Source organism: Notothenia rossii (genome assembly GCF_949606895.1).
Source record: "Notothenia rossii genome assembly, chromosome: 1".
Classification (NCBI taxonomy): domain Eukaryota; kingdom Metazoa; phylum Chordata; class Actinopteri; order Perciformes; family Nototheniidae; genus Notothenia; species Notothenia rossii.
Genome location: NC_136912.1, coordinates 63,511,644 through 63,536,437, shown reverse-complemented (window position 1 = coordinate 63,536,437; position 24,794 = coordinate 63,511,644). Strand labels below are relative to the sequence as shown.

Here is a 24,794-nt window from a genome sequence, read left to right as displayed (position 1 = left end):
ACAACACCCTTCCACACACCCACACACTGCTGAAACTACTGACACTATTGACAGTCTGATTATTACTTACACTATTCCTCAGAGGTGTTTTTTGTTAACATGTTAAATAAACATATATTTGGCATTTAACTCTGTGTGGCCTCCCTATTTGTTCCAGCCTTAAGGCAGGTTGTAACACTTGTTAGTTCAAATATGTTACATTTTCGCTCAGCCTCAATGCTATAAACTAAAAGTATAATCTAGTTTAAAGACCTACTGCGTGTAGCATCCAGTGTAAAAGTATTCATTTAATAAAACATATTTATTACTTTTAGTCATATATAATTGCAGTGTAAAAATCTACGTTCAAAGGTATTTTGTTATTTCCGTTCCTTTTTCACTCACTCGGCTTTGAACCTGCAGATTTGGGAATATACATAGTAGGCCATGAATCGGAGCATACAGTACGTCACTGAAAACTTGTTATCTGCTTATCCAAAAGGTGAAGGGGTCAGTGGAGTAATGACGTGCAGGAGGCGGATGTCGGTACCTGGACACGACAAGCGGCAGAATCAGCATCTTCAGCATCCTCATCAGCAGCTCTCCGGGAAACTGGAAGTACTTCACCTCCTGCCAGGAGGAGAAAACACATTACAGTCAGTTGTGATTTGAGGAAGAGCATTAGCAATCTTGTGAAAAGCAAGTAGATATTATTCAAAAAAAATATTAACAGGAACAAGACATTGTTGGCAAGTCTGGAGCAGTGCCAGAGCTGAAAATGAGCTCTGACTGCAACATCATTAAGATCAATTTTTCTCTAGCATATAAAATGTATGATTATAGATGAACCCTGGCTCGGCCGGAACATGATAATGGTTCAATTATGCCTTTAAGGCTCAAATGTAAGCTACTGCTATTTTCCTGCATCTTTTGGCCATTAAATGCTCTACAGGCATTATTATAATATAGTGTTTTTTATTATTCAGTTCAGGTAGCAATGCATTATACTTTAACTCTCCCACTGTGGCCAATCATGCATTTGAAATGTTCCTTTTCAGCCAAACATGAAAGGATGCTTGAAATGTTTTCACTCTAGTGAGCCTGTGTTACTATTACAATACATTACATTTTATTTAGCTTACAATTTCCCAAAGCAGCTGACATACACTTAAATAGCGTAGCCATGCCTTCAGGAGCAATTAGGGACATGTACACTGCAGAGGCGATGGGATTGAACCCATGAAAAGCAGCTATGTGCATAAGCTTTGTTATAGGTAATAGGTACATCCTAAAAATGAACTATAAATCAATACAACTCTGTTTATGAAGGTAAATAAAAAAACTGTGACTGGTCAGTTTAGCCGGTTTGTGTTTCTGATTGTGAAGGCAAGGTTTTGCAATGTCGTGACAAACTGTACACAGTTAGACACACAAAGACTTGCAAGGTAAAAACAACACAAGCATCTTTGTGTTGTTTTTACCAAAAATCCTCTGACCTGATCAGAAGATACACCACTAGGAGAGTCGTCTTCACAAACAGTCATTTCATGCATTTTTTATTCTTAAACTGATTTGCTTTAGTGTTTAAATCATAATAGGGACCTATCCTTCCCATCAATACATTATATTACAGAGTGAGTCATACAAAATACAAATACTGTGATTTAACTATAAAACAACACACCCCTATAACATGGGATTTTCCATCTAGTGTTACTATCAACCAGTGAAATCTTGCAACTGTAAACTGAGTTAACTTCTATGAAACACAATTAACAAAGGTATAGTTGCATTACCGCAAATCAGAACTGAGATAGTGCCAGAGGTAGTTTTACCAGCAAAGGAGCCCTTACTAGATAGAGAATATACCGGGGACCCCCTTATGTACTGTATATCCCTTAAAATAATGTGATGTGGGCCGCTGGTTAGCTCAGTGGTTAGAGCCGCTCCTGTTCGATTCTCGAGTCGGCCTAGCCCTCCCTTCTGTCTCCCCCTTTCACAAGATCTCCAATAAAGACCCTCTGGCCAGAAAAATACCTTTAAGAAAAATAATGTGACGTAGCCCAGTTTTACACTTCTATAGTATGTGCAAGAAAAACACAATGATATATGATTTAAAAGAAAATACATTGACGCTCTTAACAAATAACACCCATTAAACATCAATTCATTTATATGTAATGTTGTACCTCAACAGGATAACTTTCTATCCCCCCTTACTTCCTATTCAGGCTAAACCCATCTTCATAACCTTCCTTCAATGCAATATCAATTATACCCCTGTAAAGATTGTGATGTCAGATCAGGAGGGGGGGGGGGGTAATGGAGCCCATTTTAGAATGATTTTGCAGAATTGCAACGCTGTTGACGTAAGTGGTCAGCTCGGACACTCTTTTGGCTGAAGTCAAGGCAAGCAGCAAAGCTGCTTTCAATGACAGAGCCTTCAGGGAGGAGCGCTCCAGAGGTTCAAATGGTTCTGTGACCAGAGCCTCGAGCACCAACGGCAGGTCCCATTGCGAGGAGGAGGTGTGCACCACTGGGCGCTGTCACCTGATCCCCTGCAAAAAACGCGCCATAAGCGGCTAACTGAAGGCTGAACTGCCACCAAATCTCTCATGGCAGGACGAGATGGCTGCTGCATACACTTTAATTGTGGAATGAGCAAGCCCCCTGTCCAGCAGTAACTGTAAGTAGGACAGAATAGAGCCCAGCGTACAAGACAGAGGCTCTAGACTCCTTTCTTCACACCATCGCTGGAATCCCAACCACTTTGGCCTGTAACAGGCTGTGGTGGATTCTGCTCTTGCTGCTTCAATAGTCTGAATAACCTCGTCAGACAGTCCCCCCTGTCTCAGCCTGCCCAGAGTGGGTAAAGCCCCACCTGACTCCTGAGACAGCGCCTGTCTTTCTTGGCCGAGCCATGGAAAACCATAGGTCACAGTGGCAGTTGCGCCTGTTGGCGAACAGGTCCACCTCCGCTCTCCCGAACTGGGCCAAGATCTGCTTCACTACCTCCGGGTGAAGCATCCACTCGTCTGGCAGGGGCCGCCTCTTGACATGAGGTCGGCCCCCCTGTTTTCCCGCCCAGGAATGTGGAGGGCCCTCAGAGAAAACACATTATCTGAAGCCCACAACCACAGGTTCTCCGCTGTGGTCAATAAGGCAGCGGAGTGGACTCTGCGCTGCCTGTTGATGTACGCCACTGTGGTGCTGTTGTCGCTCCTCACCAACACATGTTTGCCCTGTAGTAAGGGTTTGAAGTGCTGTAGGATCAACACTCAGTTTTCGAAATGGGGGGCAGCCAGGGGGAGCTTGGCTCCCCCGAAGATGGAGGGAGCTCCCCTGAAGGCCGACTTTGAAAAATAAATAGGGGGAGCCCAAAAGAATCGTGCATATTTGTGTCAAACAGATTAGAAATGTTGAGTTTCTGTAAATAAAAGTTCTTGAAATAAATAATAGTCATTGTTCATTACGGTTTCTGAATATTTTTTTTATATTTGTGAATATTTCTGGGTGTTGCCATCTGTACGTGCGGCGCTGCATTCTTTACGCTACTTACGTTGCTAGGGTTATGGTAGCGATGCCGGTCCGGTATTTGATATTTTCATACTGATATTTTTTTATACTCTGGCTTTGTAATAAAAAATATGGCGAAACGAAAAACCAGCGAAGCCTCGCAGCTTTTGGATTCACAAGCAAAGAAGCGCAGGAGTCTAAAAATGGCAACGTGAACAGATCAACTTTTAGTTAGCCGGCTGTAAGCGGCATTAGGGTCGAGTTTGACAGCTCCACACCGAGGCAGAGGCCTGCCGATGCGGAGCGTGAAGAGGCTTCCATTTTCCATAACACTGTGTTAGGGGACAAGCAGCCAGCTGTGGAGCCTTAGTTAGGAAGCTGTGGTACTCCCTGGTATCCCACTCCGCCGCCAAACTCTCCATAAAAAGAAGTTTGGCCCAAGGGGGGCTGACCAGTGCTTGAATTGGAATAAAAAAGGTGCCAGTACTCTAAATCAGCAACAAGTATTTGGCACAAAGTCATAGTATCCTATAATGCTGGTGGGTTTGTCTCTTTACTGTATATTTTAGAAAGGCTCACTGTACTTAAACAAAATGACTCAGGGTGCATCTGAGATTAGAGGGGGTGCAGTGGTAAAGTGCTATTTTTATAAGTGGGGAGTGGACCTGACACCCTCTAGTCTAGGGGGGGTCCGGGGGCATGCTCCCCCAGGAATTTTTTTTTTTAAATATTTAAGTTAGATGCATCAATCTGGTGCAATTTGAGAGCAAAATGAAGAGATATATGGATACCTCTCAACATCCATAATGAAACGACTGTAAACAGATTTACTTTTTCTTTATGGATATAAAAGAAAGTAAAGCTTGACTCCTACTGACTGGTTAAATGACTCCTCGTCCCTGAGGCCACTACCAGTTTTTGTGCCATTTTGCTGGATTTATTTGTCAATAGCTTTGCTGCACAAAGTGATAGCCCTCTAGTTTAAATCTACTACCCAAAAAGAAACATATGGAGATGGGTTACTATTTAAAAAAAAATTGCAAATGTATTTGGGAACAGTGGGGCCGGGCCTCAAATCCTATAGGGGGGTCCGGGGGCATGCTCCCCCGGTAAGATTTGTTTTTAAATGTTGGACTTAAATGCATCAATCTGGTGCATTTTGAGGGGGAAATAAAGAGACTACACCCATATGAAACAAAAATGTATACATTTAAATAATCATACAATCATAAGTACATGGCCATAACCAATAACATACAATATCCAATATGAAAAAACATTGAAACTTGTTTATTTATTTGTTTTTGGTTCATTTATAGTTGTGAGTGTGTCTGGGCTCCTGAATCGGCCTCTCCTGTCTCCCTCCTCTCCCCCCTGCTCCTCTTTGAGGCAACAGCAAAGACTAGTTTTAGCTCTCAACAAGTTTATCTTACCTTTTTTCACCTAGTTAACATTTTGTTTGTATTATTCATGCATATTTTACTAATCACTACCCCCACAAATGGAAATATGTGTTTACATAAATGGTGACCGAACCGTTTGAGACCCACTGAGATAACTTAAACTAAGTTAACTATCTAAAGACTCAGAGAGTAATTTACCGCACCAGAGCTGTAGTTATCAGCCTCTCAGTCTGACAGCAAAGGACTTTCCCTCCACCTTGTTGTTGAAAAAGCTCCTTATATCCGTTAGCGCAGCTAGCTAGCACCAGATGCTAACAACAATACACGTAACCGGTGCGCGCGCTTTCTCGCTCGCTCGCGCCACACATACACCAACACACACCCTCCCGAGCTTGAATGACACACAGGGACCAATCGAGGGCATTAGTATGATCTGTATTAAAGTGGCAATGTCGGCAGGCCACGTCATGTAGACAGCCAGTCACCCTCTGTGAGGCAGAGTCAGACCCACATTTGCGCTGCGTTGCGTTTACAATATATACGTATATTGCCGGCGGCTGAGTACCGGCATTTTAGTGAGTACCGGCACCTTGCCGGTACTCAGTAAGAAGTGCCGGTACTACATGGGTAAAAATCAGAAGTGCCGGTACTGAGTACCGGTGAGTACCGGCCCAATTCAAGCACTGGGGCTGACACAAATGCGCCCTACTCTCGCTGGAGCGAAATGCATTAAACGGAGCGGTGCGTCTCCTAACAACAACACGGTGACCATAATGTCCCTGCGCATAGCGCTTTGACAGCGCTTCCTGCAGTTTACCACCCTCACATGCCCGTGCCCACTAGCTGCTTCCTTTACTGGAACTACACCTGGGGCGGCGAGTGGGGAATCAAACAGTTAACATTATGAAGAAGTGTGGAATTGTGGAGACCAATGACTCTTAGCCTGGGATATATGCAATAATTTTTATTTTTATATTTCAACACATTTGCATCGTAGAGGGAGGAAGTGGGATTTACCCTCACTTACCACCGCCTGTCAACTCCAGGAGGACGGTGCTCCCTACCCCAAAGCCCTCTGTTGGCGCGGAGCCCGGCACAGAGGCCCGTCGGGATCGAACAGGCTGTCCCCGCGGGTGCTGGTATTGAGCCTGCCCCGCGGGACCCGCCGAGGAGGCAGAAGAGGCAATGGGAGCCGTGGCCGCTCAATATCTGCACCTTTCTCTCCTTCTCACTGTGGCGCCACGCTCCCTTTGAGGAGGAACCAGAGGCAGCATGCGGCTGAGCTGCGCCCTCTCCTCCTCCAAGCGACTAAAGCGCCGTGTGACCGAGGTAATCGATCCAAAGAGTCCGTCCTTGGATACGGGGGCCCCAAGGAGATCCTCACGATCTTTCTTCGAATCGAAAGAGTCCCAACCACACGAGACGTGACCCGACTGTGGCCAGGGACTTCACACGGCCAGCTGCGGTGGCCACGCCATGGATCAGATTGTTCATCTGTCCAATGCAGCTGTCCACATAATCACTCCGGTCCTGAGACGGGGAGGTGGGGGCGTCCTGTTGAGGAGCGATCAACGAAACGCCCAACACACCCAGATTATTGGCCGCTGCCGCCATCTGAGCTCCGAGCCGGAATATTTTTATCCGGATATTCCAGCGTCTCCCGGTCACGAAGCAGCGGGGGCAGAGCCTTTCTCCCCTCCGCCCAACCTTCTGCCTGTGGGAGCAGATGGGCGGCCAGGCTCTCATCAAGGGGGGTCACACCGGGACACGCTGTGTCCGTGCGGCCCTGCACCCTGAGGATTCCCGCCATACTAGCCACTGGAGCCCTCGTCTTCAGTGACTGCCGCCACGTCGCCTCCACACATTGCCAGATGTCTGGCAACGGGGGCGACACGAAGGCCGGCTACGCCGGACGAACCGGGCCGTAGAACACCTGACGGAGGCGGCTCACCGGCTTTGGTGGTAGTGGTGGAGGGAGCGGTAGCCCCACACGCTCCGCCGCCAAGGCAATCACCACCAGAAAGTCCCGACGGGCAGACCTGTGTGTGTGTATGTGAATGCTCAACATATGTGTAAATGCACAAATGTACTTTTTATTACATTTTTATAAATTGCAGTGTCTGATGTTGGTTTTGGGATTTTTGTGAAATTGTGTTGATGTTGAAGGGTGTGTATTTGTGTGTTCAATATATTGAATACATAAAATTGTGCAATTGATTGAGAACAGAAACACAACCATTTTGTAAACGAGTACATTATTGACAATGCTCAAAGTAATTATGCTCATCTGTTATCAGATGCAAGGCACACATTCTCACTTCTACTGTAAGACCGACTTTTGTTGATGATCTCTGCTGTTTTACTGCCAGAAATCCCTTCCCACTCACGTTTAGACCGTAAAAGCAAGTAACAAGAACCTGTTGTGGAAATGAGACCCTGAAGAGGGTGTGCTTTGCAAGAAATGTTTGTTTAGGTGTAAACAATGTTTTTGGTAAATGGATTATTGGTTTCACTTGTCCAAGGGGTAAACGCAAAACAAAGGGGGAGATGCAGCTAAACACAGATGGGGAATGTTCATTTGAAACAAACAGGAGGACAGCCAGGAAATAACAAACTCCATGTTCCAAGACCCAGGAGTTTTGGGTGACAGTTTGGCAGAAGTGTTCCGATTTCACAGGCTTTCTGTGTATTTGTTGCAGTGTCCACCGGGCTAAACTCTGGCTTCTATCCAGTGCATCAGTGGACAGCTGTTCTCTATGAGCTGATGCGTCCCCAGTCTAAATATGGAGGTTATGGTAACGCGGGACACAAACAGCAGTTATCTGGGTGAAAGTCCTGTGTTTTTTTACCCATCCACCCCTTCCCGATCACTTTTGCTCTCAGAATAGTAACTACGGCCATTAGAGGGCCATGACGATTTTTTTTGTATCAGTATCAGTGATGAATAAATCGATCAGTGGTTCCCAATGTTTAACCCTTTTTTCTATCTTGGAGTAAACTGTCGTCACCTAACTAATATTTCTTATTGTTTTAAATGGTTAACAATAGCAGTGGAAACAAATTGATAAAGCAATTATTTACTGGGAATGTTGCATCAAATTTGTTTTGCTGCCATTTTAAGGAACTTTTAATTCCTTTAATTTATATGATTATCTATCTGCATTGTGCTTCACAGTTTATAATAATGAATTTAAGCACTTTTTAGCAAGGTTTATTTTCTTCCTTACATTCGACCAGCGTCCTTTTAGCTGTAGCTGTTTGTTTCAATTAGAGAGGAGAGTCTCTGTGAATATGGCAGCTTGTGTTCAAGATTACCATTCGAATATGTAGGCCTACACCTTGAGTTACAAACATACATACAACTCAATGGAACTGCAAATACCTTCTTTGAGAAATATATAATAATACATTTTATTAAAGGCGCCTTTCATGACACCCAAGGACACCGTACCATTTGTTAAATATTCTATGAGGTACAAGCAACAGAACATGATAAAAACACAAACATATCATCATCGAGGAGCCAATCAAAGTGCAAACAAAATCCGATTTTAAAGTTGCAAATTGCCATATTTTCCCTGAGACAGAGTTCACTGTCTTCCTATAACATTGGCTCTTACCACTACCTTATCTCTGTGGTACAAAAAATGGTCAAATCTCGATTGGCTTAAAAATGATATACACAGTTATATATATATAAATATGCTTTTAAGAAACATTAGGCGAAACAAGAAAGTAGTGTATGAAAATAAATTCATTATAAATTGACCATCCGTAGATTATCAACAGTTTTTGCATTAGGTTAAATACTTTAACTTAAAGTGACTGTAGTGATTAATATGACTAATTGGATGAGAAATATGTTTTTTGCGATAATAAACCTGAAGATAATTATCAGCCAACTCTGCTGACCCCCTCCACTCTCAGCAGCTCTGTAATACACAGAGCATGATGAATCAATGACTCAGTCATTGAGCCGCCTCTTGAATTTTAGCAGTTGTCGCTTCATGTTCCTACTGTACAGTACAGTACCGGTTCTAGCAGCAACCAAAATGGATTCAGAAAGAGTTGAATCCAAACAATAGTATTATATCCCATTTTATAAACCAAATCAAAATAACTCTACATTATGCACTAAATAATTGTGGTTAAATATGCGTTGCCACCAAATTGGATAAAATCGAAAACAATGTATTGAGAAGCGCAGTAGATTTCTGCTACTACAGTTCCTTTGAACAGGTAGTTTCACTTCACATTTTTACTAACGGGGAACTTCAGCACATAATCCATTAGAACCATGGATGACTGTATACAATATAGACTTATTCTGTCTGTGATGTCACCTATGCGTTTCTGTGATGGGTTAGGGTTAGGGTTAAAGTGCTGGATCTGATCGATGCCATCTTGGCAGAGACGCCATTGTTTGACCATTGCATCCAAAAACAGCCATTTCGATTTGATTCACTCAATGCTTCCATGCCCCTCTTATTCTCTAACTTTACTCCTTAATATAATAAAAATCGGTGAGTTATATAAAAAAATTCAACCCATAAATAACCTCTATTCTGACCAATTATAGAAGCAAAACAACATTTTGGAAGCATGATGTTTTTAATGAAGAGTTGCCTCTGTGTCTTCTCACACAAGTCTAAACAAATCATATAGCTCCTAACAGGATACTGATTGGTCCACGCACTGGCTGGACGGACCTTTACGCATTACTTGAAGCTGACAAGATGTATTCTTGTGTGATCCCGACATTCTCGCTTAATCAACTTGTGGCCCCAGGCAAAGTTATGTGATGAGGCCCTCTGTGTCTTGAGCGTTGACTGGGGGGGGAGGTGCTAGTGGAGCATGCGCCGGAGCCTCGCAGTGGTGAAACTATGGCGCGCTTAAATGCCGCATAAGCGCATAAAGGTGCGCCGCATTTGCGCTTCGGATGAGGCACCCTCCGCAAGATGAGGCCCCCTCCGCAAGGTGAGGCCCCACGCAGTCTGCGTGATCTGCTAGGGAGGGGCGGGCCTGCTCTTGATATTATGAGACTCAAGCCCCTGTGAAATGTAAACCCAAACAATGACCATCTCAAATCTGACTTTCTTAATGCTATACCACAACATACAAAATGTAAAAGTTGCTAGCCTTGAAAATGAACATTTGACAATCCAAGGAACTGGTTTTGGGTTGGGAGAAGTCTTCTGATAGGTTATTGTCGGATAATGTCTAAAGGATCACTTCTGAGTATTCTGAACACGAGGTGCCTTTTTACACACAGAGATTGTCTGTCAAAAACATTCACAGAGGCTTTGTGGAGCCATAGTCAGAAAAATGGCTTAAAGAAAAACTGCTAGTGAAGTTTCAAAGATAGGATTGGCATTTCAGGGGAAAAAATTGAAGTTGTAACTGGTCAGTCATCCAAAGCAAACATCTTAGCTGGCAGTCACTGTCAGAATGTCCCGCTAATGTCCAAACCTAATTTAAAAGTCAATTGTAGGATGATGTGTGGACCACATTTCATAGGCATTACCCATCCAGAAGCAGAACAATACATATATAAATTAGTGGTCTTAATATATAAGATATCTCTACATACAACACATTGTTACATTTAATTTAATTTTCCTGTAAACAGGGGACAAAGTCTTGATTGTTCATGTCTTCAGTCCCACAAAGCCTTATGCAATTCTACGTACCGAAGCAATGTTAGGCTTACTTTCCTCCATTTGTTCAAACCAAAGCATAGGCTTTATTTTAAATGTGATAATCTTCGGTATCATGCCATTGTTGGACTGGAACCCTGCAATGGTCACAAACACTGTAGTAGTATTATAACATGATATTAAAGCTATGTTATATCTTATTAAAAGCTTGGATTAAGTAAGCATTACTTTGCTATCCAACCCTACAGGAAGTCTTTGTAATTCACGACTGCTGGTGGGATGAGAAAAAAGCAATCACTGTGGCAAATAAGCTGGGACCCCCATACAGTATCGACGTGATTAATACAAAAAGTTGTGTATTGTTCAGAGCTGACGGCAGGGAGTATGAGGTTAGGGCTGTCAGGGGAGAGGGGAGGACGTGGATTGAGGGGCTGCAGGGCAAGGCGGGGGCATAATGACAGCTAAAGAGCTTTTCCGTTGGGCATTAAGCAGAGAGAGCTTAGTTTGCTTTATAAGAGCAGGATCAGAGGAGGTTTTCCTCGGCTCTGCTCATCTTGCACTCATGCGTGTGTGTGTGTGTGTGTGTGTGTGTGTGTGTGTGTGTGTGTGTGTGTGTGTGTGTGTGTGTGTGTGTGTGTGTGTGTGTGTGTGTGTGTCGTTTGTGGTACAAGTACAGCTGTTTTCAAAGGACCAGTCGACAGGGCTGCTCTAGTGGGTGGTTTTACCAGCTCAGCATAACACAGAATGAGACAACAGAATGAAACAAAGCAGTAGCATTGGTAAAGAATATACAAGTTTTACTCATTAAATAACATTACTTATTCATTTTCCATCTATCCATTATCCAGAATCAGAAGTACTTTATTTACACTCAGGGGTAAATTTGCCTTCATTCTAGATTAGAAATATATACAAACATAGAAAGATTACAGGTTCAATAGATTGAACCCGCCATTAAAATGAGCCTGTGCCTTTGCTGAACGACAGCCATAATTACAAATACAAAACAGTAAAACAGTAGCTAGTGTTGTAAAGTTATTTTGAACATTTACTATAGTATAACATAGATATAGGCAACACAGTCGCACTCCCTGAACGTCCAGGAGCGACGCTTGGTCAGGGTGACCGTGGCGTGTTTGGGACGCGCCGAGTCTCCTTCAGCTTCATAAACAGACACAAAGAGCTTTCAACTGATTGCAATGTATTCCCATCGGCGGCAGTATTTGACGCTCAGGGAAGCACCGCATCGGTCCATGTCGGCGGCAGTTAAATGCAATGTGAGCGTCCATTCCCATTGGATAATGGAGGATTTTACACTCGGAAGTAAGTATTCTTTTTACTGTCGATTGATTTTACAGTGATATCTGCACTACTCATCGACTAAAAAACACCAGATTATCCTTGTTGATTACACAACATTGATTGGTTTAAATTGTGTAACATGCTTTTGTGTTTTACCCCTTCGATTCGGAGAAACAAATATTTTTTCGGAGTTTCGGATGACCACACTACCCAGAATCCTCAGCTATCGTTTAGGACTACGCCATGTGCTTGACAAACCCCGTGACTAGTCCTCATGCTCTGGGATTGGATGTTGGAGTGGCAGTGCGCGAAGTTTGCGCCGAGCGTCAAACAGCATTTTGAAATGGAATGAAACCCATCGACGGCACACAATCCAAAACAGGACTCGAACGTGTCCTACCCCCCTTTTAGTCCGGATGCTGCGGCACGGCCTGCCAGATGGCAGCAGACAGAACAGTTTGTGGCTGGAGGGATTTCTTTAAGGTTAACCTGGTATTTTTACTCCACTACATTTATTTTAGTTACTTTGCAGATTTGGATTAATGATGTGAAATATAAACAACCCTTAAATCAGATTTTAGTTACACCTGAGTAAAATTCAGTGAAGGTGATTGTCAAGTGCCAACAATCGGGCGAGATATTTGATAGTTGGTGCTTGAAAAGACTACAAATGTATCTGCAGATCCCTATAAAGCATTCATTACTCGTTATTCTAAATAATGGCTATTTTGCACATCCCTTTCAAGATTTCAAGATTTTCAAAGGTTTATTCACATATATTATACATAACTACGGTGTAGTTATATGCAATGAATGAAAAACTTGAGTCGCAGGTTCCTCAACAGGAAATACTTGGGTCGCAGATTCCTCAACAGGAAAAACTTGGGTCGCAGGTTCCTCAACAGGAAAAACTTGGGTCGCAGGTTCCTCAACAGGAAAATATCTTAAAATACCTACATAATAAAAACAAAGACATATATTTAAATTCCCGCATTAAGAGGCCTGAATAAAACATTCAAATATAAAGGCACAACAGTCAATAAATACAAAAATAACAGTCACATACAAATGGATGATGATGAATATATTACAGTAAAAATATGTACATTAGTGCAAAAATATTTTCCATAGCAGCCTAGTTAAAGAGTCTCAAGTAAATCATTTTAATACTGACAGTAGTAAGACATTAGGAGGCTAGCTTAAGTCAACAAACTAATTATACTGCTGCTGCTGCTGCTTATGTAATCTGTGTAATAAACCTCTGACACAATTCATGCAGCAACACAAAGACAAGTATTCAGTATCTGACTTTTAAGTCAATAAAGGTTTCAGGAACTATCTCTATTGGGTTTCAAATGGATGCTAAGCTAAGAGAACGCACAGCTGTAGTCAAAACAATTCTGATCTGACATTAGTTTACCCTGAATATACCTAAATTACCTTTTACGCACAAGAGAACTACTACTGCAGCTAGCAACATTACTGCAATTGTTCATTGTACAATTTGCAATTCCAATTTATTTCCAACCATTTGACAAAATATTGTCTCACAAAACATAGGCCAATTGGGTGGTTTACTTGTTGGTGCATAACTATTGATTGATGGGGCTTTTTAATATGGAATATCATATTTGGAACAGGGCAGGAAATACTCAATATTCAACTTTGTTGCATGATGTCAAGCCTATAAGGCACCAGAGAAGCTACCACCGTCTAAAAAGGTGTTTATAAGATAGAGTTTTGATTTGTTGGTTTGTATGTTTCTGTCAGCAGTACTGCATAAAAGGTCTGAAAGGGTGTGGCTTGGGCCAAAAAACAAACAATTTTGAAGTGGATTTCATTTTCATTGGATTTTCATTGGAATTAATTTCATTACATTACAAATCCTTGGATTTCATTACACAGGGCGAATCGCTTATGTACAGTAAACAGCCTTGGCGGAGGTCTATTATTTCAGTGACTAGTTCCAATCATGCCCTTTCCTCTTTTGGCTGCATGTTCAAAATAAGATACATTATTATCACGACTAAAGTACTAAATTCAAACCAAAGAAAGCGTTAGTTAGATATTTCACCTTCAAATTAAACTCACCAAGGTAATTTCAGGGCATAGAAGGTTGGAATTACAATGATTTGTTCAGCTGTTGAATGCAATAAATTGCATCTGAATAAAGAAAATCTGAAATAATTTAAGATCATTTCTTTGGTTATTTCTTTTTTTTTTTGCTGTCGTAATGTCATTTTCGGTCGTGCTGTGCACCCATCTCCTCCATTGGCTATTGAATTACCTGCATCCACTGATACAAATTATGTGATGCTCTAATAAAAAAGTCTGTAAGAGGACTTTAAGTGGCGATTATTGTGACATATTAAAAGTAAATTTCCAATGTCGAATAAGAATCACAAGAACATGAGCCAGTGGAACCAATATTTGAAGTATTTCAACAGTAAATTCCCAATGAAGCCAATGGACAGACTGCAGTTGGTGGCCCGTCATGTTGAGCTGAAATAAATAGTCCAACAATCGTTCCAAGTTTCAGACCTTTCCAAGGTAAGAATATATCCATGTCTTCAATGGGCTATGATCATTTTCAGATTAATATTTCTATTTAGTGGCTCTACTTTAACAGTTTACATGCTTTAATGTTCAAAAAGCTCTTTATTTTTCTCATACTTCCTGTTCTGCAACACCTCTTTTCACCCTCTGTCTGAAACCACAGCCCAGTCTGCCCTGATTGGTTAGCTGGCCGGCTCTGTTGTGATTGGGCAACCGTTTAGAGATGTCAGGTAGATATGTTGGAGCTATAGCCAATAGAAGCGCAAGTTTAATATAGTGTACATTATTATCACTACTAAAGTACTAACTTCCGATTAACCCAGTTTCCTCCAAATCTCTTTTTTGTGTCCATATATACGCCGGGATCCTGAGTCGAGGCTAATCCTGTTGCTGTGGTCATGTGTCCTGAATCCTCTTTCCTGAACACTGGATCTGAGTCCTGGACTTCGAGTCGTGGCTGAACCTGTCTCTGTGGTCCTGCCAGACTCTCACCATACTACTTCCCTGATGGCTCCCACAAGATTGCTGACATCCTCGTGGATTCATCTTGTTATTATAGACACATGCATTTCCAAACATTTGGACTACCTATGTTGCAAATGTATTATCTTTTCGATTTACACACGGCATCTATTGCACATCTGTCCGTCCTGGGAGAGGGATCCCTCCTCTGTTGCTCTCCCTGAGGTTTCTTCCATTTTCCCCTTTAAACTGTGGGGTTTTCTCTGGAAGTTTTTCCTTGTACGATGTGAGGGTCAAAGGTCAGAGGGTGTCGTATTGTCATACTGATTTTCTGTACACACTGTGAAGACCACTGAGAAAAATGTAACATTTGTGATATTGGGCTATATAAATAAACATTGATTGATTGATGTCACTTTGTCACAGAAGTAATCAAAGGAGTCTAATTGACATGTTTCAGGGATTGTAGCCTTTGCAGACCATTTACATGCACAACAACCTATATAACACACTACATGAAAGGGAAAACCCTAAAAAGCATGATAAGGACTCTTTAAAGTTATTCCACAGCTGGATTAAATGTTACTTGTTAGACGCTTTTCTCCAAAGCGACTTACATACTCAATACTGTCGGCCTCGCAATGCCACCGTAGTCATTCATACAAATAAAACGTTTTGCAGATTTTTTTTTTCCTGGCCTGTTATGAAACAAATGCCTGGTATGAAATAATAAAGAATTATTTAAAAACTGACTATGGCAACTTGGTATAGTCTAGACCTGTAGTTGACAGTGTTGGGGGAGGGGTACGCTATGCATTGATTCTCGGGTCAAAAATGAACACCTACGGTGATGGAGAAAAAAAGGCACAAGGCATCAGGTGCCCAGTTTAGAAAGAAAAGGAAAGAAAAAGAAGAAGAGAAATGTTCAAAAGAAAAAAGGTATGTATGCACCTGTAACATCTCATGTATTTAGTTGGGCTATATTATCAGGTCAGCAATTAACATTGGAATAATTTCAAACCGTCTGACTTCAGAACGGTAAATAAATAAAAACGCAATAAACTACCACTATAACCGTTATTGATTTAGTCAACTTCATTTAGCAAACACCTCAAAGTGTAATTTTTGATTGATGATTGACTGTTTTCGTATAGATTTGTTGGTCGGCCCTGCTTCCCCGTTGATTGTCCTGCTTACCAGAAACTAAGCCCCCATACTTTCTGGGGCGAGTATGTCAGATCGGACCAAACAAAAATTGAGTGTGGACTGGGAGCTGGAGACGTGCCAGTTCACCTCCTGGGCACTGCCGAGACACCTTTGATCAAGGCACCAAACACCCAAAGGCTCCCAGGCTACAGACCGAAGGGCTGCCTCTTCACTCTGTGCTCCTCTCTAAAATGAATGTGCATGCATGTGTATTAAAAAATGTGACTTCAAAACTGAATTTCCACCTAGGGGGATCAATAAAGGTTTATCTAAATCTTAATATCACCCTTTTGGAGCCAGGTCAACATTTTATTGAGTTTACATTCCCTAGACTAGCTGCCGACAATAACAGAGGGTGTAGATAAGGTCGTTTAGGTTCGCTAATGTAAGCACCTGAGCACCAATGTAGTTCAAGTGCGTCTTTAGATACACACTGGGAACGTTGTACTCCCTGGGTATAGTGTTAATTTCGTGGGCAAAAATCTCTCTTTACTTTCGAAATATGATCAAAGATAACGTAACATCTCTCATAGTCAGTTTTTCTCCCAGCAGTTCCATTTCCGGTGCTGCGGCTGGGCAGCAGTTGTGTGTCATCCGGATCCTAGTAATGAGCTGGTCGTGACGAGTCTCCCCTCTCGATTAACCAGAGTCCTTTGAGTGCTACACCTGGTGACGTAGAAATTAAAACTATAAATTGCGTCACTCGCTACTCTCCTTATAACATGTAAAATCACATTGTCCATATTATATATACACAATATTTCAGTGGTGGGCCGTCAGGGCCAGCAAGGCCTTCTCTGCTGGCCTAAACATCATCAGAATATACATTTAATTTTGATATATTTTTTCCACAAATATGTATTAAATTATTCCCCATAGTCTATTCTCTTAATTTCATAGCTTTCCTCTTAGTTGCGCTGCTTCCAGCCTCAGAACGAGATTTGGAGGGCTGGCCTTTATGTTAGAGCTTTTATCCAATCATATTTCAGCCATAATGTGTTGCCAGGGTCAAAGAAATCTGCCCTTAGGCCTTCAGAATCAACAGTGCGGTCGCCTGTAGCTTAAAGTGAACGGAAACAAAACTGTGGCGTTAACCAATCAGATTTTGAGTTGGCGACAACGGGCCAGTTAGCACGTCTTTTGATTGGATACGCACTATTGAGAGGCAGAGCTATGTAGAGCTAGCAAACTGAACTTGAATTTGAACGAGCTAATTTGTGTAGATTTCTACAAGCTGTTTTTTTTCAACCCACAATGGCTGAAGGAGGAGAAGAGATCGAATTGGTCGCAGATATAATTACAACGCTATTTTCAAGACTAACTTTTCAAGAAAAGCTAGACATCGTGAGAAGAGAACGGCCAACCCCGACGCTAGCGAGCCTATCACAGCGGGGAAAAGGGTTTGTCCGCCACTTTCAGATCACTAACTACGAGCGGTACCCCTGGCTCACAGCCTCCGAGAGGCACTGCAAATTGTACAGCTGGGAATGCCTGCTATTTGCAACTGATCAATTTGGTGTTTGGAGCCACACTGGATTTGCAAACTTGAGTTGTCCAACCAAGGCAACAACGAGACACCAAAGCACGGCTGGGCACTTACAAGCAATGGTGCTTTTGAAAACCTTTGGGGACGCCCGAGTGGATCTACCGCTCAACGAACAAGTGCGCCGGGAAACGGAGCTCCACAACGAAAGGGTGAACAAAAATAGAGAAATATTGAAAAGACTGATTGATTGTGTCCTGTTTTTGGGTAAACAGGAACTTTCATTTAGGGGACACGATGAAAGCGCCAAGTCCAGAAACAGAGGAAACTACGTGGAGCTTCTTTCTTTGCTTGCTGAGAACAACACAGACTTGCATTACCACCTGTCCACAAACAAAGTGTTTACTGGGACGTCAGGCAAAATACAAAACGACCTGATTTATGCTATTGCTGAAGTGATGGGAGAAGAGATCAAAATGGAGATTAAAAAAGCACCCTTTGTCGCTGTTATGGTGGACGAGACGACAGACGTAGTTAATGTAGCACAGCTGGCACTTGTCCTGCGTTATGTGACGGACACAGGTGTCAAGGAGCGGTTTGTCAGATTTGAAGATGTTACAAGCGGCAAGCGAGCTGACGACATTGCCGCTCTTATTTTCCGTTTCATGGAGCAATATGAATGTAGTCTGCATACCTATGGCCTTATTCATTCACTGCTATGCACATCGACTACATTTAGTACTGACTCAAGGGGCCTCAAAGCTTAAAGAATGCAAGGTCTTTTTTGCCAGCCTCAATGGCCTTGCAGAGTTTTTCTCCAGATCCCCTAAGCGCACGCAACTGCTGGATGACATTTGCAAGCGTCTTCCTAATGTTGCACTAACGCGGTGGCAATATACATCGAGATTGGTCAATGCAGTCTTGGAGAAGAGAGTTTCCCTAAAGGAGGTGTTTGACCACATACTGGAACATCATGAGGAGTATGATGGGAATACTATGCTTAGCGCTGATGGATTTAATGCACGTCTGGATGATTTTGAGTTTTGGTTTTTGCTTGAAACATTCAAAGGGGTTTTTAAGCATTCAGATGTGCTCTTTGGAATACTACAGAAACAAACATTGGATGTACAATTCTGTCCGACAAGGGTGAACGAGTTTTGTGACACAATTGAGCGAGACAGGTGCCAGTTTCGTCAGATCTACGAGGACACAGCGCGCATCTCAAGTGGTCCGAGCGCACGCAGAGGCCCACGTACAGCACAAGGAGACCTTCACGCATACTACCAACAACTCCACAGCAATATTCTGGACAACATTCTTTGCCAGATACGGAGTAGGTTTCAAGACCACGAAAAAATTATGTTTCTCTCCCTCCTGGACCCCCATCACTTTTAGACCTACCGGAAAGAATTCCCGCAGCCTTAGCCAAATTAACACAGAGTCACGGAACACTGTTCGATCTGTCCCGGCTAAAAACAGAACTGACTGTAATGTATGCCATGACTGATTTTGAAGGGAAAAGTCCCACTGATCTCCTTGATTTCCTTAAGCAGAAAACTCTGAGTGAGAGCATGGGGCAGCTTTACACATTGGCATGTGTGGCAGTGACTATCCCTGTGTCCACTGCTTCTGTCGAGCGGTCATTCTCGGCCTTAAAGCGAATTAAAACTTATGCCAGAAATTCTACTGGACAGACTCGGCTTTCATCATTAGCCTTCATGTCTATAGAAAATGACTTATTGGTGGAACTGAAACGCACAGATAAACTGTACAACAGAGTCATTGAAGTCTTCTTGAGGAATGAAAGGAGGATGGATTTTGTGTTAAAATAATCAGTTGTTTTGGTGAGTATAAAGCATTTTATTTTTAATTTTATTTTTATATATTTTTGTCATTTTATGTTCGTTAATATTAAATCAATATTAACGAATTAATATATATGTAATTAAAATGACAAATATATAAAAAATAAATGTTTGATGCTTCTGCAAGAGATATAGAGATGTGTGTGGCGCACTGGCTCAGCTGTGCAGTAAAAGTACTCAAGGAGACTTGTTGAATTGTTTTGGTTTAACCTTTATCAAAGTGGACATTCAGGGCTAGGAATACACTTTCACCACTGTCGCAAATATATCCTCATGAACAAATGCAAATTATTTGTTTGTTTTCTTTTATTTTCAGTGAATAGTTTGTGTCTTTATCGTCACGTTTCTTAAATGAAACTGCTTTGGGTGCGACAATGCGCTGTTTAGTGAACAAACTTGTTAAAGCTCACATACTTTTGGTGGACTTAATAAAACTTTGTCAACTAATGCCTTAAAAGCCCCTTTTATTTTTAAGTTTTGACAGTATCCAAGCGATCTTAAAGCTGGTAGTTTAACACTCTTAATTGTAAATGCGGATATATTGATTATAAATGCTTCGGAAATATTAATATAACTCTGTTGTGCTTGACTATGTTAAGGTGATGCAACGCCCGGTTATACTGCGTTTCTGTCTAAATCTATAGTTTCTAGAGCCATGGTGTCATAATGATGGTATTAAGAGGTGGAATAATTCAGGTAGGACTGTGTAGGACATCACTGAAGGCCTAGGTGTGAAATGCACGGCCCGCCACTGATATATATATACAGTGCTTGAATTGGAATAAAAAAGGTGCCAGTACTCTAAATCAGCAACAAGTATTTGGCACAAAGTCATAGTATATCCTATAATGCTGGTGGGTTTGTCTCTTTACTGTATATTTTAGAAAGGCTCACTGTACTTAAACAAAATGACTCAGGGTGCATCTGAGATTAGAGGGGGTGCAGTGGTAAAGTGCTATTTTTATAAGTGGGGAGTGGACCTGACACCCTCTAGTCTAGGGGGGTCCGGGGGCATGCTCCCCCGGGAACATTTTTTTTAAAATATTGAAGTTAGATGCATCAATCTGGTGCACTTTGAGAGCAAAATGAAGAGATATATGGATACCTCTTAACATCCATAATGAAACAACTGTAAACAGATTTACTTTTTCTTTATGGATAAAAAAGAAAGTAAAGCTTGACTCCTACTGGCTGGTTAAATGACTCCTCGTCCCTGAGGCCACTACCAGTTTTTTCTGCCATTTTGCTGGATTTATTTGTCAATAGCGTTGCTGCACAAAGTGATAGCCCTCCAGTTTAAATCTACTACCCAAAAAGAAACATATGGAGATGGGTTACTATTTTTAAAAAATTGCAAATCTATTTGGGAACAGTGGGGCCGGGCCTCAAATCCTATAGGGGGGTCCGGGAGCATGTTCCCCCGGTAAGATTTTTTTTTAATGTTGGACTTAAATGCATCAATCTGGTGCATTTTGAGGGGGAAATAAAGAGACTACACCCATATGAAACAAAAATGTATAAATTTAAATAATCATAAAATCATAAGTACATGGCCATAACCAATAACATACAATATCCAATATGAAAAAACATTGAAACTTGTTTATTTATTTGTTTTTGGTTCATTTATAGTTGTGAGTAGTGCTGCGTACCGGTACGCCGAACCGGTACTGGACTTGTAAAAAGTTTCGGTTCAAGTCCGGTTAAAACCGGAACGTCGGGAACCGGTACTTACGTATATTCTCCTTTTTGTTCTAAACCATCTAAAACCTTCCATAGATCGAGAAATTTGCGCTGAGAAAAGACGAAAAACATTGTTTTGGCTTCTGATATGGCGGCCATTACTGAACTCACGAAGTCTCGCAAAATATCGCAACTGCTCGCGAGATCTGTGTGACGTCAAGGGAAGCTGGCTTAGACATAGTGGACACTGTCAGCGTGGGATGCTGGTTGCCATATATGGTAGTGTAGCTAAGCTAACTCCTTTGTATGTATGGTGATATAGTGTCTGCCGAAAGAGCAACACTTCACCCAGACAATGTCAATATGCTGTTGTTCTTGAACAAGAACACATAGACTTGTACTCTTGCATATTGACTCTTGTATGTACATCACTATGTATGTAGTTGTGTTGTGTAGCTAGTAACACATGTAGAGTTCTAGAAAAGACATGGTGTAGACACAAGTTGGAAGGGGGCACAATAAACCTGACGAGTTTGAATTTGAGTTGATTATGAGTTTATTTGCAATTGATAATTAGCTAAAAATAAGTTCACTTTAGTTACTCACACAACTTGACACAAGTCCGGACTTATAAGTCCGGACCTGAACCTGAACCTCTGGACTTGAGTCCGGACCTGAACCTGAATGTGAGTCCAGGTACACAGCACTAGTTGTGAGTGTGTCTGGGCTCCTGAATCGGCCTCTCCTGTCTCCCTCCTCTCCCCCCTGCTCCTCTTTGAGGCAACAGCAAAGACTAGTTTTAGCTCTCAACAAGTTTATCTTACCTTTTTTCACCTAGTTAACATTTTGTTTGTATTATTCATGCATATTTTACTAATCACTACCCCCTGAAATGGAAATATGTGTTTACATAAATGGTGACCGAGCCGTTTGAGACCCACTGAGATAACTTAAACTAAGTTAACTATCTAAAGACTCAGAGAGTAATTTACCTCACCAGAGCTGTAGTTAGCAGCCTCTCAGTCTGACAGCAAAGGACTCTCCCTCCACCTTGTTGTTGAAAAAGCTCCTTATATCCGTTAGCGCAGCTAGCTAGCACCAGATGCTAACAACAATACACGTAACCGGTGCGCGCGCTCTCTCGCTCGCTCGCGCCACACATACACCAACACACACCCTCCCGAGCTTGAATGACACACAGAGACCAATCGAGGGCATTAGTATGATCTGTATGAAAGTGGCAATGTCGGCAGGCCACGTCATGTAGACAGCCAGTCACCCTCTGTGAGGCAGAGTCAGACCCACATTTGCGCTGCGTTGCGTTTACAATATATACGTATATTGCCGGCGGCTGAGTACCGGTGCCGGTACTCAGTAAGAAGTGCCGGTACCACATGGGTAAAAATCAGAAGTGCCGGTACTGCGTACCGGTGAGTACCGGCCCAATTCAAGCACTGTATATATATATATATATACTATATTGTCCACAGTCCATCTGCCTAGCCTTTAGCAAGTAGGATAGCTGCCAGAAGTTATCGTTTGGCTCAAGGGACGCGGATCAGTGAAACTTCCTGCAGACTTGTTTGGAGCCGTAACCGTAGCAGATCCAGAGATCCAGAGATCCAGGCAGACTCATTATGCACGAGTCAACAGCAGACTCAGATTCGCAAATCCTGACTCACTGAATCAAGGGAACTTCCTTCACTTCCTGCAGACTCGTGGGGACTCAGAGCCGTAACCGTATAGCAGATCCAGAGGTCCAGACTCGTCGTGCACGAGCATAGCCGCGGATACCGGGAAGTCATTTTACTTAGGGGGTGCCGACAAAAGTGGGGAGAGATTTCAACAACAGTAGCCTAACATGAAGTTTTTCAAATGTACACCATTTGCAGCCACGCCCATACTTGCCAACCTTGAGACCTCAGAAATCGGGAGCATTTCCAAAACCACCACGGGGGAGGGTGCTAGTCAGTGGCGTGCACAGACATTTATAGGGGCAGGTGCTCGCTGGCGCCGAAATTGTGTGCTCCGAAATTGTGCGCTCCGAAATTGTGCGCTCCGAAATTGTGCGCGAAAATTTGGCGGATTTTGTTAGTTTCTTTTCGGTTTTTGGTTACTTTATTTCTGTTTTAGGGTTAGGGTTAGGGTTGGGTTAGGGTTATGTTATTTAATTCTTATTTTTGCGTGATTTTACTGATTTATTATCAAAAAATTAATTATTTTAACATTTATTTTTATTATTCTAAATGACTTAGGGGGGTCCAATCTGAAGCTAGGGGGGGACGAAACCCCCCCCCCCCCCCCCCCACGGGATTGACGCCCCTGGTGGAACCGATTTATTAAAGGCACGAAAGTGTACAACGAGACTAAATAGATGGATGCAAGAAAAGAAGTGAAGTTATAGTTTAGTTTGGCATCTGATTTAGGGGATTAAACAATACACTCGTTGTATTTTTTACCTGGTGGTTACTTACTTGGTCGTCACTAGGGCACTTTTAATTGTGTTGCTGCGTGCTGCTGCACCACACACCTGCCGTGGCCTGTCTGACTACGTCTACACTACAGGCATCAAAAAATGCTTTCAACGCTTCGCCCATTCACTTGAATGGGGGTGACGTAGAAGATGTTTAATCTTCGCCGAACTGCATTGTGGGGAGCATGGCATGGCTTTGCAAGCATCACGAGCATCTATCGGCATCAAAAGTTGAACAATGTTCAACTTTTGAGGCTCGATGCTTGGCATCAGCCAATCAAATCCCGTTTATGCAAATCCCGCCAGTGCAAGCGCAGCCAATCAAACCGCGTGCAAGCTGGGAGAGCCAGACCGCAGTTCATTTCCTCATATTCCAAACGAGATATTACGGTAGCAAATCACCCGGTTCTTTACGACCGGAACTATTTACCGGGATACAAACCGGAGGAACCAGGCATGGAGGGAGGTGGCAGAGACAGTGGGTGAAACTGATAGTTTTTTCGCCTGTTTGGAGAGTTTATATCCTTTTTACTTCGTTTTAACATTGCTATTGCTTTGTATGTCGGGGGCGGGAGATTCATGTGATTGGTTGCTCGCAAAAAATCGCCAAGCTTCAGACACGCCCAGCTTCAAGATTTGTTCATGCCTGTAGTGTAGACGGGCCGTGAGTGAGTGACTGTCTGCTCTGCGCGCTGCGCGTTCAGGTTGAGTGCCGCGGGGCATGTGTGGGGATGTCTGACAAAATTACAAAGCACATTTGGGGCATTTTGTATATATTAGAAGCTTTTAATCCAGAATTGATCGATGTTACCATGAGCCACATACAGTACACTGTAAAAAAGAAAAAAAAAACTGTAAAAAATGAACTTTCAAAAGGGCACATTGCTGTCCAGCGGGCAAAACGGGCAGGTGCTCAAGCACTACCTAGACTCTAGGTCCTAGAGTCTATGTGTGCACGTCCCTGGTGCTAGTGGAATGCCGGAGCTGTATTAGATTAACATGAACATGCTTATTGTAGTTGTAAGTGCACTGCCTTTCGGCCTGTAGCACCATCCTTGATGGAGCATATGTGTGGGCTGGACCTGTATTATACAGGAAAGGAGTGAGCAGAGGGTAGAGTTGTTGATTCTTGTTCTGTTTTCTGTGACTATATCTTCCTCACCCTCTCAGACTTTCAGTTGCTTACGCGCTACTAAAGAGACGCGCTAC

The 24,794-nt window shown here is 42.5% G+C and overlaps 1 protein-coding gene across 1 annotated transcript in view; it reads right to left on the bottom strand.

The window, feature by feature from the left end:
- Positions 1-462: 462 nt before the first annotated feature.
- The window catches only part of LOC307019341 (excitatory amino acid transporter 5-like), a gene marked incomplete at its 3' end in the record, with an annotated part of 49,943 nt that continues 25,611 nt past the window's right edge, over positions 463-24,794 (bottom strand). Inside the window, exon 2 of the mRNA XM_079650154.1 lies at positions 463-609. Coding sequence (XP_079506280.1) covers positions 463-609 — 147 coding nt within the window. The remainder of the gene's footprint in view (positions 610-24,794) is intronic.